We start from the raw sequence: 14,232 nt of genomic DNA, 5'->3' as shown, positions 1-14,232 counted from the left end.
GAGAGGTTGTCTGGCCGGTCGTCCACCGACTACCACCTTCAAAATTTGATGAAAAGATAAAAACTCTCTTCATTTGATGAAAATTTGGTTCCCCCTCTATTTGATATCAGTTTGATGAAAGGGTTCGAACTGACATTTAAGGCGTTTTTCATCAAAATTGAATTTGATGAAAAATTTGATGCAACGTTGAAGATGGCCTTACGGATATGACATTAGGTCAAATAATGGATCTTTTTTTTGGTGAGAAGGACACATTTACTAAAATATCATGTTATCAAAAAATATAAATTGATATATGTGGCAAAAAAAAAAAAACATATATATATTTATTGATTTAATAATATTGGTGTGGAATGTGAAATTATCTCCACAGGTTTAAACAAGATGATGTGCCCAATTCTTTACACTTTGCATAGAGAAACCAAACGTCAGTAATCACTTCTGACCAGGGTTGACCGGGAGGACTCTTCGACGATCAAGCCAGCACAATGATCGACCAAAGTGTATAATATAAAAAGAAAATAGTTCTAGTATTTGATTGAGTTGTGGTTGGGTTAGATAAAACCCACTTACTTGTCAAGCGTCTCGTCTGTAGAATTAAACTTAATCGGACGATTCTCCTTCTCATTAGGCCCAACCTACATACTAGTCTTATATATTCTATACTTCCCACCCTCAGATGAAGGTTTATCTGATGGCTATCCTTTACTAAATTGATTTGGTTTTCTAAAAGGCAATCTTTTATTATCGTTTTGTTACATCCACGCGCCTTAATCTGATGACAAATTGTTGCTAGTTGTCTTTTATGGGTTTCAAGAGATGCATTTAGGCTTATCACTTTTGAGTTGGGCTATCGTGACTAGATTTGGCTCTAGGAATGGCAACGGGGCGGGACGGGGTCGGGGGATCGCACTCCCCGTCCCCGATCCTCGATGGTAGAAATCCCCCCGGCCCCGATCCCCGACGGGGAACCTCTCACCGTCCCCGCTCCCGCCCGCTAACGGGGATCGGGTTTCCCCGACCTTGAACATTCCCCGGCCTTGAAAAAAAAAATGTGCAGCCACACAAAACAGCAGTAATAGTTTGGTCGATGAGCAAGATTAGGAGCAATGAGATTGTTCTTATCCCAAGCTTTCTGCTATTTCTAAAACTCATTTTCATCAAAATAAATAAATAAATAAAATATCAATTAAAAAAACCCATTTTGGGGTTTGTTCTTATCCCAAACTTTCTGCTATTTCTGAAGCTCCATTTCGTCAAAACAAATAAATAAATAAATAAACAAAAGATCAATTCAAAAAACCCATTTCAAAAATTGGGGTTTTCCAGTTGAATTCAAGCTCAAATATTTTAAAAATTAGACAATGCCAGCTCAAATTGGGGTTGTCCGGCAACATCAGTGACTCCATCATCATCAACATCATCATTATCACCAACAAAAAATAATTAAAAAAAAAATGAAACAAATGTCCATTTTTGTACTACATCGTACCAGATCTAGGGGTTTTCAACTAGATCTGAGGAAGATGGGTGACTGTGACGGACGGCGATGGGGAGGGGGGAGGAGGACAGCGGTGATGGGGGGAGGGACAACGGACAGCGGCGATGGGGAAGAGGCCGACGATCGGCGGTGATGGGAGGAGGGAGATTGGCGATGGAGGGACGACGGCGACGCCGTGAGAGCAGCTGCGTAGAGAGAGAGAGGGGGAGAGACAGAGGCTGAGACCATGAGAGAGAAACGAAATGCATCTTTTGAAATGCATGTGAGTGACTCAGAGTCAGAGTGAGGCAGAGTCAAACATTACATATATCTATGAGGAATATTCGGAGAATATCCGGGGAGTTAAGTGGAGATAATTCGAGGCCGGGGCCGGGGTTGGGGTACCTATCCCTGTCCCCGGCCCGAAAACAGTCAGGGATTTTATTTTTAATACCATCCTCGGCCCTATGGGGATAATTTTTGGGGAAAAACCGTTATAATCGTGGTCGGGGGATCGGGTCCCCGTCGGGCCGGGTTGAAATTGTCATCCCTATTTGGCTCTAGGCTCATATTTTTTGAAACACTTACCAATAAGTCCTGTATACAAAGTTCAAAATTCATCTAACCTCAAAACAAAATATTTGCATCAATTAATTTTACATATATTTTAATTGTTATCAAAAAAATTCTTTTTTTTTTCTTCATAACTTTAAAAATGCTGCTACATCCCACCACCGTCAAACTTTTTAATTGAAGACTCAGCGGAATATTCAACATTACTGGAAAATCGCCAGAGTATCGTTGAAAGTTTGCTGGAGTGTTCTGAACGTCACTAAAAGAAGCCGGAATATCCAGAATATTGTCAAAAAAAAAAGAATAAATAGAGAAATTATAGTGCAAAAAAAAAAAACATAACAAAATGCGTTAAATATTGATAAACTGACCAAAAAAAAAAAAAAAAACAACAACAACAAACAACAATTGGAAAAAGTATATATTATTTTTTAATTTTTGTAGAGTTTAAGCAAATAATCTCAAATATTGATCAAACTGGAAAGTAAGCTTTGAAATTGTAAAATGTTACAGTTTTAAAATATGATTCTATTAAGCATTTATCCTTATTAATCAAGCTGGAAAGCATGTTATGAAACTACAAAATTTTACAAGTCTAAAGAATGTTATGAAATTGTAAAATTTTACAGTTTTAAAGCATGATTCATTGTAGCCAAAAAAAAACTGAACCTGTGAAATTTTATAGTTTTCACCGCCTGTAACTAAAATTAAAAAACAACTTGTTCAGAATTTAAAAATTTCCTCCATTAAAACAAAAAAATAAAAGTGTGTAGCAAAGAAAAGGTAGAAAAATTAAGAAATCAAATGAGAGAAACAAATATAGAAAGAATATTGTACTCTGACAACTATTTTTAATTTAGATCTAGTCAGATCTCATGTAGATTTATTCAGATCTAATAAATTTGAATAGATCTACATCAAATCTTCTTCGTTAAAAACTCGTTTCTTTCGCTATTGGTGAGGGTGAAGTAAGGAGTCGATAGTTGGTGGTGCCAGTGAACCCTAAGCAATAATGATCGTCAGTTATCGGTAACTATATACTAGAAAGAGAAAGAGAAAGAGAAAGAGAAAGAGAAGAAGTAAGGTATAATCATTGGTTACCATAAATAAAAAAGAGAAAGATATAGAGAAAAAACAAATGCACATAGAAGAATGGAGGTAAAAAAATACAAAGTGAACGTTTGAGAGTATTCAAAAGATTATAAGATTAAATAGATTTATCCTCTTTTAAATAGAACTTCTACGTAATTTGTCCTATATTTTTTCTCTCCACAATTGGTGTAATATTGTTTGATAAAAAATTTTATAATATAATATTTATTGATATATATATATATATATAGGGTACTGTTATTGTGTGCAACCCCTTAAGGTTGCACACCATATGCAACCAACACAAAAAGTATAAATGAAAGGTGTAAACATAAAACAAGATAACAAATAAAAAGACGTAAGTGTAAGGTATAAGTTGCACGTTTAAAATATATATATATATATATATATATGTACACATGCATATTGCTGTAATATGCCCAAGGCATGAGTGGATGGTGGGACCGTCTAACACAAAGTTCAAAAATATGTATAAAAATATCACAATAGAAAATTAAAAAAAAATGATAATTTCGTCCTTTACCATAGTTATTAGACACATTTATTTGAAAAATGCTAGAGACCTTAAAAATTTTATTAAAAGTTTTACTAAATGTCTCACATGGGTGTGGGACCCATATGGGACCCACATTGTGTGTGTCCCACACTCATGTGAGACATTTGGTAAAATTTTTGATAGAATATTTGAAATCTCTAACATTACTCCTTTTATTTTATTTTTGATAATGGAGTTAATTAAGCAAATTTAATATCTTAGGACACTTGATAACTAAACTTTAAAATAAAACACCTTATTCCATCATTTTCTTTACATTTTTTATGGAGTTGAGGTGCCTGTAGTGGGGCCTATAAACTTGTTTTAGGATTTATTTTAATAATTTGAACTGCTCACATTTTAGAGTACATCAAATAAAATATACTTGTAAAAAATTAAATTAATCAAATATCATTAATCCTTTCATTCATTCACATTTACATTTATTTTAATACTTTAAATCACGATATCATTTATTTTTCAAGATACAAATGTGAGTTGATGAAATGTTTAACGATATCCGATTAATTTAAATTTTTGACATGTATGTTCTACTTGATATACTTTAAAATATGAACGATTTAAATGATCAAAACGGATCCCAAAATAAATTCATAAGGCCGCATAACAGTGCTTGCTGTGCACCACTCCAACTCCTTTTTTTTGTATGTCTTATTGTAAAAAGTCAAATAATTAATTAAAATAATTTATCCATAAACGGGACTTAATAAATATCAACTCTAGTGAAACAAGCCAACCATTTATATATTAAAAGTATTTACAAATCCAATGCAATTAATATCACATCTATCTAAAAAAATAAATTATTCATAAATGAAAAATATTATATGTATCAATTGATATATTAATATATGATATGACATACTTTTGAAGGTTTTAAATTTTTATAATTTGTATAATAAGTGAGATCAATAATAATATCATAATACCTGTTAGTACATTGATTAATATACTAATTGATGCATGTAGTATTACCATTTATAAATTGAAAACTTTTATGAATCCAAACCAATTAATATTTAGCTTGTTTGGTTATAGTTTTTCGGAAGATAGTTTTTAGAAAATTTTATTCTTTTATTTTTCGTATTTAATGTTTTTAAAGAATTTTTTAAATATTTTAAGTAATTTTTTTTTTAATTTTTAGACACACCTTACATAAATACACTTAAAAATATAATATTTGTAAAAAAAAATCTTTAAAAAATACACTAAATACAAAAAAATATAAAAATATATATATAAAAATTCAGTACATTTTTCATATTTTTTGTATATTTATTAAGTTTTTAAAATATTTTTTCACAAATATTTTATTATTTAAATACATCTAAGTAAGATCCATATAAAAAAACATAAAAATTATTTAAAATTTTAAAAATATTTACAAACACAAAAAAAATATCAAAAATAAAAAACTCAACTTTTAAAAACCTGACTTCAAAACACCAGAATTTATTACACAAATAAACTCAAATTTATTTTTGATCTAGAATCTATTACTCCTATAACAAACTGGCCTTAAGTAAAAACCATATTTTATAGAACATTTGGATTCCGCGGAAACGCCTATAAAAGGCCCACATCCTCTTCTCGCTGTGCATCGTGGAATTGAAGAAATCAAAGCAAAGCAAAGCAAGGCAAGAGCGAGACAGAGAGAGTGAGAGAGAGAAAAATGGGTGGTTGGGCTATAGCGGTGCACGGAGGCGCTGGTGTGGACCCAAACCTCCCACTGGAACGCCAAGAACAAGCCAAAGTCCTCCTTACTCGCTGCCTCAACATTGGCATTTCTGCTCTTCGTTCCTCCCTCCCCGCCATCGACGTCGTCGAACTCGTCGTACGCCTCTCTCTCTCTCTCTCTCTCTCTCTCTGTTTTTCCCAAAAAAATAGAAGAAGATGCTAGTTACTTGGATACTCTTCCATGGGAAAAAGTACGAACGGTTCTGCTTGTTTGTTTCCGCGGAAACCCCGGGAAAAAAAATAAATAAAAGAAAAGTGTTTCTTTTCGATTTTCATTTAATGCTTCTTGTAGTTTTATTTAGGTCATCATAAAACACAGACACGTGATTATATTTGGTAATATTTATGACAAATCCGATTGCATTTGCTTCTTTGTTTTGTTTTTCATAACAGACCGATTTGTTTATTTATTATTATTTTTCCTGTAAGAACATGTAATTGTTCTATTACAGTGACTTATAATTAATTCATGGGGTATAAAACTCAGGTTAGAGAATTGGAATCGGATCCTCTGTTCAATTCAGGGCGTGGATCTGCCTTGACGGAGAAAGGAACGGTGGAGATGGAGGCCAGCATCATGGATGGGCATGGAAGACGGTGCGGCGCCGTTTCAGGAGTGACCACCGTGAAGAGCCCAGTCTCCCTCGCCCGCCTCGTCATGGAAAAGTCTCCCCACTCTTACCTCGCTTTCTCCGGCGCCGAAGAGTTCGCCCGCCGACAGGTGTTCTATATTTAATGGCACGTGCGCAATTTGTTTTACAAAATATATATATATATATATATATATATTATTTTATAGTTATTACGGGAGGAAAGTGTTTGACATGATGGGGGGTTTTTATAGGGTGTGGAGATGGTGGACAACGAATACTTTATCACGGAGGAAAACGTTGGCATGTTGCAGTTGGCCAAGGAAGCGAACACTATATTGGTACGCATACCTGTCATATCATCATCTTTTATGATCATCATCAGTCAATACATAACTTCTTAATTTTTACAATCCCAAATGATATATTTGTGTGTGTGTATATATATATATATATATATATATGTGCACTTTTATTATAGAAAGAGCAATTTTTATATTAAAATTTAAAAGTAATGCTACGATAATTATTTATTTTTAATATTTTATTTTTTATTGTGTTGACGACATAAACATCATCTAAAATATAAAAATCTGATAAATATTAATATTATTATAATTTTTAAAAAATATATTGTTTAATACATATCGTAGTTCATAATTTTTATAATGACACATTTTCTTGCAGTTTGATTACAGGATCCCAACCGTAGGATTTGACAAGTGCAGCGCAGTAGTAGAAAACCCGCTGCAGATGAACGGTCTCCCAATCAGCGTATACGCGCCCGAGACAGTGGGCTGCGTGGTGGTGGACGGGGAAGGGCGGTGTGCGGCAGCGACTTCCACCGGCGGGCTGATGAACAAGATGAGCGGTCGCATCGGCGATTCCCCGCTTATAGGAGCAGGGACTTACGCGTGTGAGGTGTGTGGCGTGTCGTGCACGGGCGAGGGGGAGGCCATCATACGTGGGACACTGGCACGTGAGGTGGCGGCGGTGATGGAGTACAAGGGTCTGGGCCTCCAGGAGGCGGTGGACTATGTGGTGAAGGAGAGGCTGGACCAAGGCAAGGCTGGTCTGATTGCTGTGTCCAGGAATGGTGAGGTGGCTTATGGGTTCAACTGTATTGGAATGTTCAGGGGCTGTGCCACTCAGGATGGGTTCATGGAAGTTGGTATTTGGGAGTAGACATGTTTAGTATGTGTTTAGATTTTGAATTTAAATAGATATTTATTGAAGGAAAAGAATAAAGAATAAAAAAGTGACAACTATTTAGAGTCTTCCTTTAAATATCTATTTAAATTAATGATCCACCCACAATATTCAAGTCTTGCTTTGGTAAAGTGATAAGGGAAGCATGGATCTATTTGTCTCTATGTTACTTGGAGTTGTTTATTTATTGTAACCTTTGTTGGCAGTAATGAACCTACATTTTAGTAATAGTAATTTGGTAATACATACATACTTATATTTCGAGAAATTATTAGATTTTATAGTTTATTGATTGTATTTAAATTCATTTCTTTTGGGTCAAGGTTGTTTGCCGGATAAATGGACAAAATTATACTCAACTTTTTGTTGGAAATGGTTATAAAATTCTGGTTAAAATTAGAATTTTTTCTTAAGTTTGGTCTATTTTTTAGGTGGGTCTCGTGCGTCGATTTACGCGGGTCAAAGTGGTAATGCATTCTATGCCGCGTTGTGATTCACATGGTATATTTGGTTGCTCAAAACCATTACCGAGTGAATGAAAAATTGAAGCCAAAGTGTGCTCCATAGAAATGAAGTTTTGGTGGAAATTCTTTAAGGTTGTAAAATGGCTTGTCCCACATTGATTTGGTGGGAGGTTTTGAATGGGTTTATAAAGCTTGAGTTTGGTACTTGGGTGTGCCCCAAGGGGTACCCAAGTGTTTTAGAGGGAGAGATTATGGGCTAGACCCATTGGACCCAAAAATCACCACGCATGGGTTGAGCTGGGCCTGGGCACGGGTGCATGGTGTGAGGTTGAGTTGGGTTTGTTCGGCTCAATACTAATCTTTTTGGGCAAAAAATATTTGAATTTAATTTTATTTTGTATAAAATAAAATCCAAAATTCAAATTAAACCGGAAATAAACTAGTTTGGTTTTACCGTACATCCAAACAGGGCCCTTCTCGTTTTTGTATCTGTTTAATTTATGAACCCAACATATTCAAATCTGTTTAAATTCAAAACCAACAGGTTTCATACCTGTTCAATTCAAAACCAATAGCCACCTTTACATCTATAAATAGACTAACCTCCCATTTGGATTTTACTCCAATTTTCGTACTCCATCCTCTGCTATAAATCTCTGCATTTTGTTGCATTTAATTTCTGAAAGAAAGAGTGTAAACACTTAGTGTGTTCGTAAGGCAAACAATTTGTAGTTTAGTAGTAGATCATTTCATCATGGGAGATAGACGTCCAACTTCTGAAAGCACCGTGGAGAGGACGAATCTGTCTTAAGGACACAATGTTAAACACTGTACTTGATCAGATTATAATTCGAACAAATTAAATCAAGTAAGTTATTTAATTTATTTTCAGTGTTATTGTTATTTATTTAAATCAGATTTTAATTTTGTTTTTGTAACAAAATAAAATCTGTTTTTATTTATTTTATTTTTTATTTCGAGTTTGATTTTTGTAATCAAACAAATTCTCTCATTTCCTTTATTTCTTTATATTCTGGTTGTTGTTTAGTACACAACAGAATTTAATTTATTTAAATACAGTGAAGATTGTCCAATACTTTTTTATTAGTAATTTTATTAGGGCGAATTATACTAATAGTCTCTATACTTTGGTATTTGTATCACTTTGATCATTAATTTTTCAATTGTGATACATTTGATCCTAAATTTTAAATCTTGTTTCAAATAAAAATAATTGAATATACCATTGCTCAATTTTAAGGACAAAGTCGTCAATTTGATAAAAATATAAACTAATTTGACAAAAATAAATATTGAAAAAATATTTTTAAATTTTAAAAAATTATTTTTACTCACCAAAGATAAAATTATATAAAATTGATAAATTTTTTACACATTTATTTATTTATTTTCTTACTAAATTAATTTTATTATGGGTTTTGATGATGATCATGTAATGGGCGGTTATTTTTATTTTCATTAAATTAGTTTTTACTTTTTCAAAAGTCAAATATGGTGACAAGTTTGATATTATTATTAAACCAATCCATTAAATAAAAACATCCAAAACAAAAAATATTTCATAGTATCAATTACATATTAAAGCCTAACAACCACCTATTACATGATCATCATCCAAACACATACCAAAAATTAATTTGGTAAAATAAATAAATGTGTACAAAAATTATCAATTTTACATAATTTTATCTTTGGTGGATAGAAATAATTTTAAAAATTCAAAAATATTTTTTTGACATTTATTTTTGTCAAGTTGGTTTATATTTTATCAAATTGATGACTTTACCCTTGAAATTGAGCAATGGTATCTTTAGTTGTCCTTATTTGGAACAAAATTTAAAATTCAAGTTTAAATGCGTAACAATTGAAAATTTAGGGATCAAACTGACACGAGCCCCAAACTATAAGAACTGTTAGTGTAACTCGCCATCTTATTTAGGGATGTAAAAAAAAATTGAAAAAACTGACAAAATCAATTGAACTGGATTGAATCAGTCATATTTGGTCTTTTTTTTAATATGGATCGGCCTGTTCGGTTTTGGAAATTAATTTTTTTGTGATTTCGGTTCGATACCGGTGTTGATATACTATACACCGATTTGCACCGAAACCGACCGAATATATGTACATATAATATATATTAAATATATAATGAATAATATTGCTAATTTGGTTCTTAGATTATATTTTGTTTCTAATTTTAATTCATAAAAGCTTCAAGCCTTAGTATTTATTCATTTTTTTGTTTATATTTTTGTGAATGCTTAGATTAGATATGGTTAGAATTGTGTACCAATGGCTAATTTAATATTTTTACATAAATTATTTATTATACTACAAATTTAAGAAATGACTCAATTTTGAAAGTACTTAAACCGATTAAACGGCATTGAGCCGAACCGTTTGAATCAGTGCGGTTTGGTGTGATTTGATAAAAAATTTGGTATGTATTGGTTTTCAATATAATAAAATCGACATTATCAATTTAGTGCAAAATTTCACCTAAATACCGACCGTCCCGAACTGATTACATCAATAGTCTTATTAATACAAAATTTCTGATGTGTTTCAAATTGTTACTAGGAAGAGTGTTTTTAACATTGTTGTATTGTATAGCCAAAGTTGCGGATGAAGTTGAGTGAATGGATTTTACCCCCTCCCATGTGCTAAAGATTATTCATTCTCTCAACTGAATGCAATATTCTTGATTATGATTGTGAAAGAACTGACTTAAAGATTAAATGTAATAGGAATCTAATCAATTTGCATCCATTGTTTTTACTTCTTAAGTAAATTTATACAATAAATAAAATATATAGATATAAGACTTCATATTAGTCACAGGATTTTGAGCACTGAAAAAAGAATGGAATCTGCAACATAGAAAAGGATACATGTTATCAGATACTCTACTGGTCTAGGTACAATAATTTGTACGAGTTAAAGAACAAATTCTGGACATTTGTGCCAACTTGATATTCATATTCCCATTCACAATAACCACATTCACACACAAATTCTTTTCCTACCATATCAACTTAGTTCACTAAAATAGGATGGCCCTCTATACAATGTCATGCGTCACTGCAATTGCATTAGGCAAAGGCAAATGTCTGAAGCTGAGTTCTGTTTACTAGTTAAGCGTACCCCTAGTCTCCACTAAACAAGCACTACAAAAAAAAAAAAACATTTGGCGACTAAATTTTTTGTCGTCAAAATTGAATTTTTAGTCGCCAAAAGTCGGGTTTTGAGTTTTCCCGACTAAATTTTTTAGTCGCCGGCTTGGTCGCTGGAAAACTGTCACGAAAGGTATTGGCGACTAACAAACTTTTAGTCGCCAAAAACCAAGTCTGCAGCGACTAAATTTTTCGTCGCCAAAGTTCATTTATATTTTTTAAATTATACATTTGGCGACCAAATTTTTAGTCGCCAATAGTGAATTATTTTTTTTTTAATTTATACATTTGCCGACTATTTTTTTCGTTGCCAATACTAAAGCTTTTGGCGACCACCCATTTTAGTCGCCAAAAGGTTATTTCAGGAAAAAAAAAAAAAATTAACCCTCTGCTCTTCCCAAGTTTTGCACCACCAACCTTCCACTTTCGAACCCTTAACCAACACACTCTCTCCACTATGCCACAATAACACCACATGAATATGTATGCAAAATATATTATTTATATACTATATTGACCCGTATTAATATTAAACTATATATATAAACATAATTATTTTTATTCAATATAATTTATGTAAAAAATAAATTATTTATTAAAAAAAAAAAAGGAAGCCACTTTTGGCGACTAAATTTTTTTTTAGTCGTCAAAAACCTTAGTTTTGGCTACTACCCAATAATTTAGTCGCAAAAAAAATTAATTTTCACCTAAAAATAACCACTTTCGGCGACTAAACTGATTTTTAGTCGCCAAAACCGCCACTTTTGCCGACTAAACTCAATTTTGGTCGCCAATTGTCCACTTTTAGCTACTAAATTTTTTTAGTAGCCAAAAACCTTTACTTTTGGTTACAACATTTTTTTTTTGTCGGTAAAACACCTACAATCGGCGACCAAACAATTTTTTAGTCGCCAAAACCTATACCTTTCGTTACTAATTTTTTTTAGTCGCTAAAAACCTTCACTTTTGGCTACTAAAATTGTTTTAGTCGCTAAAACCCATGTAATCAGCGACTAATCTGATTTTTAGTCGCCAATAAGTATACATTTGGCTACTAAACTGTTTTAGTCACCAAAAGTCTTCACTTTTGGCTACTAATTCAATTTTAGTCGCCAATTGTCCTACTTTCAGCGACGAAATTTACATTTTTGGTCGCCAAAACTGCTTTTTGTTGTAGTGAAGACAAAAGAAGAGTGGAATAGTGGAGGAAAACAAAGAAAATAAGGAAAACTTTAGATAATCTCTTTACTTACTTTTCACTCATCTAGTGTTCTTGTCACCGTTAGAAGCGGACATTGTTTGTAGACTAAATTTTGAGCCAAGATACTGAGATTCTCATTATCTGTGCGATGGATCAATCATCTCCGTATTCTCTTTCTTGGATGGGTCTTGGATCATGCCCTGATGACTTGTAATCCAGCATCTCCATCTTTGTCTCCAGCGCACTTTTTCCATTTATCTCTGTTGGTCCCTGAACTTAAAAACATGTATACAATTGGGGAGAGAGAGAGAGAGAGAAGAAAAACTAGACAACAATTTAACATTATGACAGTTAAATGGAAATATAAGCTAGGGTCATGCTCCTTAGTAAGAAACTTCCTTCAAAGTTTTGGACTGAAACCCTAAATACTGCTGTTTATATCATAAATTGCGTGTATTTAAGGCCCGACACTTTACAAACTCCATATGAATTGTGGAAGGGATTGAAACCTAATGTAAAATACTTCAAAACTTTTGGGAGGAAGTGTTACATTTTCAAAGATAGAGAGCCTTTGGGCAAATTTGACTCCCGAAGTGATGAAAGTATTTTTCTAAGGTATTCAACCACTAGTAGGGCTTTTCGAGTCTACAACCTACGAACTTCTTCTTTAATGGAATCAATCAATGTGGTTATAAATGACACAGGTCTCCCTACTCCAACAACAAATGAGGATGACAATGGTGAGTTTCTAATCCTGGATACTGAACCACAAAGTCAAAGAGAAGCTGAGGTCCAAGCACAAAAAGTTGAGACAGAACCATTCTCACAGGTAAGTCAAAGTCCAAAGAGTGCACAAAGAGACATCACTCCTGATGCTTCTGTCACCGCAAGTCCTGAGTCCAAATCATCAGCAAGGGTGAAACTGAATCATCGAGCTCAATAGGTGATTGGAAGTGTATCGGGTCGAATGAAAATCCGAAGACAGATTCGGGATGAGGTATCACATATGTGTTATGTTTCATTAATTGAACCTAAGAATTTTAAAGAGGCCTTGCTAGATGATAGTTGGGTCAATGCTATGTATGAAGAATTAGGTCAATTTGAACGTAACAATGTTTGGACTCTAATTCCCAGACCTAGAGACATGAATGTGATAGGTACCAAGTGGATCTTTAAAAATAAATCTGATGAGAATGGTACTATGGTTAGGAATAAAGCCAGGTTGGTTGCTCAAGGCTACACACAAGTAGAGGGTGTTGACTATGATGAGACGTTTGCCCCAGTTGCATGTCTCGAATCTATTCGTATTTTACTTGGTGTTGCATGTTTTCTTGGGTTCAAATTGTTTCAAATGGATGCGAAAAGTGCCTTTCTGAATGGGTACTTGAAAGAAGAGGCATATGTTGAGCAACCAAAAGGGTTTGAGGACCCTGAATGTCCAAATCATGTCTACAAGTTAGACAAGGCTTTGTATGGATTGAAACAAGCCCCTCAGGCTTGGTATGATAGACTTACTATATTTCTTCTTGATAATGACTTTGAAAGGGGTAGTGTGGATAAGACTTTATTTGTGAAACATACTAAGTCTCATATTCTTGTTGCTCAAATTTATGTTGATGACATTGTGTTTGGATCCACTACTGATCATCTTGTGAAATATTTTTCGGATTGCATGACACATGAGTTTGAGATGAGCATGATGGGAGAGTTGTCTTATTTTTTGGGTCTACAAATTAAACAGTCTCCTTTGGGTATGTTTGTTTCTCAGACTAAGTATGCCAAAAATCTTGTGTCAAAGTTTGGTCTTGAGTCTGCCAAACATGCACGCACCCCCATGAGCACCAGTCTTCACCTTTCCAAAGATTCCTTTGGTATTGATGTTGATCCCACCCTTTATAGGAGTATGATAGGGAGTCTTCTTTACCTGACTACCAGTCGTCCTGATATTGCTTTTCAGTGTAGGTGTTTGTGCTCATTACCAAGCCAGTCCTAAAGAGTCTCATCTTCTTGCGGTCAAACGCATCATCCAATATGTTAATGGGACATTGGGGTATGGGGTTTGGTTTTCTACTGACACGACAGCTGAAATTACTGGTTTTTCTGATGCCGACT

The 14,232-nt window shown here is 33.6% G+C and overlaps 1 protein-coding gene across 1 annotated transcript; it reads left to right on the top strand.

Annotated features, from left to right (window-relative positions):
* Positions 1-5,176: 5,176 nt before the first annotated feature.
* LOC114281779 (putative isoaspartyl peptidase/L-asparaginase 2) lies at positions 5,177-7,486 on the top strand. Its single transcript, XM_028224363.2, has 4 exons — positions 5,177-5,556; positions 5,947-6,180; positions 6,304-6,390; positions 6,737-7,486. The coding sequence occupies exons 1-4, from the start codon at positions 5,395-5,397 to the stop codon at positions 7,232-7,234; spliced, it is 981 nt and encodes a 326-aa protein (XP_028080164.2). The 5' UTR covers positions 5,177-5,394; the 3' UTR covers positions 7,235-7,486.
* The last annotated feature ends 6,746 nt before the right edge of the window (positions 7,487-14,232 follow it).

The sequence above is a fragment of the Camellia sinensis genome, chromosome 3 (assembly GCF_055761805.1).
Source record: "Camellia sinensis isolate YWXY chromosome 3, ASM5576180v1, whole genome shotgun sequence".
NCBI lineage: Eukaryota > Viridiplantae > Streptophyta > Magnoliopsida > Ericales > Theaceae > Camellia > Camellia sinensis.
This window is presented reverse-complemented; position numbering and strand designations above follow the sequence as displayed.

Excerpts from the sequence above, each read along its gene's own strand:
- LOC114281779 (XM_028224363.2), top strand. The coding sequence starts at position 5,395 with ATGGGTGGTTGGGCTATAGCGGTGCACGGAGGCGCTGGTGTGGACCCA. Across the intron at positions 5,557-5,946 it reads TCGACGTCGTCGAACTCGTC|GTTAGAGAATTGGAATCGGA; the intron begins GTACGCCTCTCT and ends TATAAAACTCAG. Across the intron at positions 6,391-6,736 it reads AGGAAGCGAACACTATATTG|TTTGATTACAGGATCCCAAC; the intron begins GTACGCATACCT and ends ATTTTCTTGCAG.